The sequence below is a fragment of the Montipora foliosa genome, chromosome 3, assembly GCF_036669935.1.
Source record: "Montipora foliosa isolate CH-2021 chromosome 3, ASM3666993v2, whole genome shotgun sequence".
Taxonomy (NCBI): domain Eukaryota; kingdom Metazoa; phylum Cnidaria; class Anthozoa; order Scleractinia; family Acroporidae; genus Montipora; species Montipora foliosa.
This window is the reverse complement of record NC_090871.1, coordinates 33173393-33175892: the sequence shown is the minus strand read 5'-3', so window position 1 is coordinate 33175892 and position 2500 is coordinate 33173393. Positions and strand designations below refer to the sequence as shown.

Here is a 2500-nt window from a genome sequence, read left to right as displayed (position 1 = left end):
TTATGAGAGAGAACGAGAGCCCCTATAATTAATTGCGTAACTTAATTCGTTGTTTCCTTCTATTAGGCTTCTAACATAACATGTCATTGGAATGGCACCCATGAAACTGCAGTTCTCAATGACGTGAGCATCGAAGTAAAAGAAAACAAGCTACTTTTAGTGACTGGTCCTGTAGGCAGTGGAAAATCATCGCTTCTACTTGCATTCCTTGATGAGCTTCCTCCAAGCACCGGAAACATAACTTGCAATGGCAAAATCGTCTACGTCCCTCAGACAGCCTGGGTTTACAGCGGCACGCTACGAGACAACATCCTTTTCAACCAAGAGTTTGACCAAGAAAAATACGATCGTACAATTGAAGCTTGCGATTTGAAAAAGGACATCGCCATGTTGCCGGATGGTGACAAAACAATTCTTGGTGAACGCGGTGCGAGCTTGAGCGGTGGGCAGCGAGCTCGCGTAAATCTAGCTCGCGCAGTGTACAGCGATGCTGATATATATTTACTTGATGATCCACTTAGCGCTGTGGATGCTAAAGTTGGAAAGCACATCTTTGAGAATTGCATAAACGGGTTGTTAAGGAACAAGGTGCGGGTTCTTGTGACTCATCAGCTTCAGTATATGAAGAGTGCAGACTACATAGTGATCTTGGACAAAGGGAACGTCGTAAAGGAAGGCGAGTACGATAATATGAAGGAAGCTGGGCTTGATATTGAGTCGCTGGAGAAAGAATTTCATAATGGCCACGAGAAGTATCATGAACTGGAAGGAGGAAAAATGACCGTAACCACCGAGCAGGTATGAACAATGTCTCCTTTTTCTGTGGCTTATACCTTGCAACATCGAAATTCACAATGCATACCTAAATTTTCCAGTGTTCTTAATAAGTATAAACTGTAGTGTGTCTTCCAGGTTTCTTGGGCTTAACCAACTTATGTCTCTGTTTGATGTAGTAGTACCAATTTCTTATTTTCATATGGCATGAAAGAGATACTTCACACATAAGGAACTTTTATGAGAAGGAGCGCCAAAATGGAACGGAGTGGGTGAGAAGTAGAATGGTTCCGAGTACATCTTTTTTTTACTGACCACTGGACTCTTTCTCGTTTCGTGACGAAAAAATGTCACGGTAAAACGTCACGGCACAGGTGCTGAAGGCCCCGTCGCGGAACGGATAAATTGTAAAATTTTCAGAACCGTTCCGCTTCTTATCCCTTCCTGTCTTTTCTCAGTCGTTTGAAATCTCCCTTCCGATATCAGTTCAGTCTGTAAGTCTCATTCATGCAAATCTTAATTTTATCTGGCTGGCCAATTTCTTATTTCTTTTCTAATGTCATTGCAAAGCAGTAAAGCAGTCATCGAAGCAATACCCTCTACTTGCCAATAAATTGCTAGATTTAAGGCTTTTTTGCCAAACGCAACGTGAGGAAAATTCATGTAGTGAAATTAGAACCATACATCAAGCGGTAAGCATACCAACCAACTATTAGCATTCAATTTTACTGGTTTTTCAAAGAATCAACTCTGGCGTAGTTAGCCAGACTGAGAATTTAGAGATTTCAAGTTATACTGCTAGTAGCTCATAAATCATTTATTTTAAGGAAAACGTCAAACGCAAAGAGCGTCGAGAAAGTGATTGCTCTGAAGGGATGGCAGGCAAGGGTATGGCTGCTTCCCAAGAGGATCGGATGGTAGGAACTATATCAGCAGGTCTCTACTGGCGCTACTTCAGATCGGGCCTACATGGGGTCCTTTTACTGTTTCTCCTGCTCCTCTTCTTAATCGCTCAAGGTAATTGATTGGATAAATGGCTTAGTGCTGTTCGAGGTGGCTTACATCTTTTAGCTATTCTGATGATCCCGGAAAAAGTTAAAAAATAGATCAAATGCAAATACGGTGGTAAGTAAATTATTCTTTTATCTTTATGATAATTAGCCTGACAAGCTTCGTTGGCCCGTTCAAAATTGATAATGAATACTTACGCCAAAACGAGGTTAGTCAATCTAATTAGGAAACGCATACAAAAGAATAATAAATAGTTCGCCATGTTTCCATTCGGTATAAACTTTTAAAATTGATTTGCCCTAGCTTTGCCCATGGTAAGGAATCTAAGCAAAGATATCTGCGCAAACGTTTCCGACATCTTTCTTTTGGCAGCTTCCATAATATCTCCAAACCTTTGGCTGGTTCATTTGACCCGAATGAAATGGGTAGAACAGAAGCACAAGTTAAACCTCATTATTTATGGCAGCTTGGTTGGTGGTGCTCTCGCTCTTTCTGTCTTCCGATGTCTTCTTTATTACTGCACTACTCTAAGATGCTCGGAAAATCTTCATGATCAGATGGTCATTTCCATGCTGCAATCCCCTGTCTTCTTTTTCGACACCAATCCATCAGGGAGAATACTCAATAGGTTTTCTAAGGACATTGGGATCGTAGACGAATTCTTGCCGCCGACGTCACTGCTAGCTATCCAGTACATTCTGCAGACGCTGGCGTC

The 2500-nt window shown here is 41.5% G+C and overlaps 1 protein-coding gene across 1 annotated transcript in view; it reads left to right on the top strand.

Annotated features, from left to right (window-relative positions):
* LOC137997318 (ATP-binding cassette sub-family C member 4-like) overlaps positions 1 to 2500 on the top strand; it is a 34334-nt gene that overhangs the window by 19155 nt on the left and 12679 nt on the right. The window contains exons 5-7 of the mRNA XM_068843238.1: positions 67 to 798; positions 1602 to 1791; positions 2158 to 2500. The exon at positions 2158 to 2500 is cut by the window's right edge and continues 81 nt beyond it. Coding sequence (XP_068699339.1) covers positions 67 to 798; positions 1602 to 1791; positions 2158 to 2500 — 1265 coding nt within the window. The remainder of the gene's footprint in view (positions 1 to 66; positions 799 to 1601; positions 1792 to 2157) is intronic.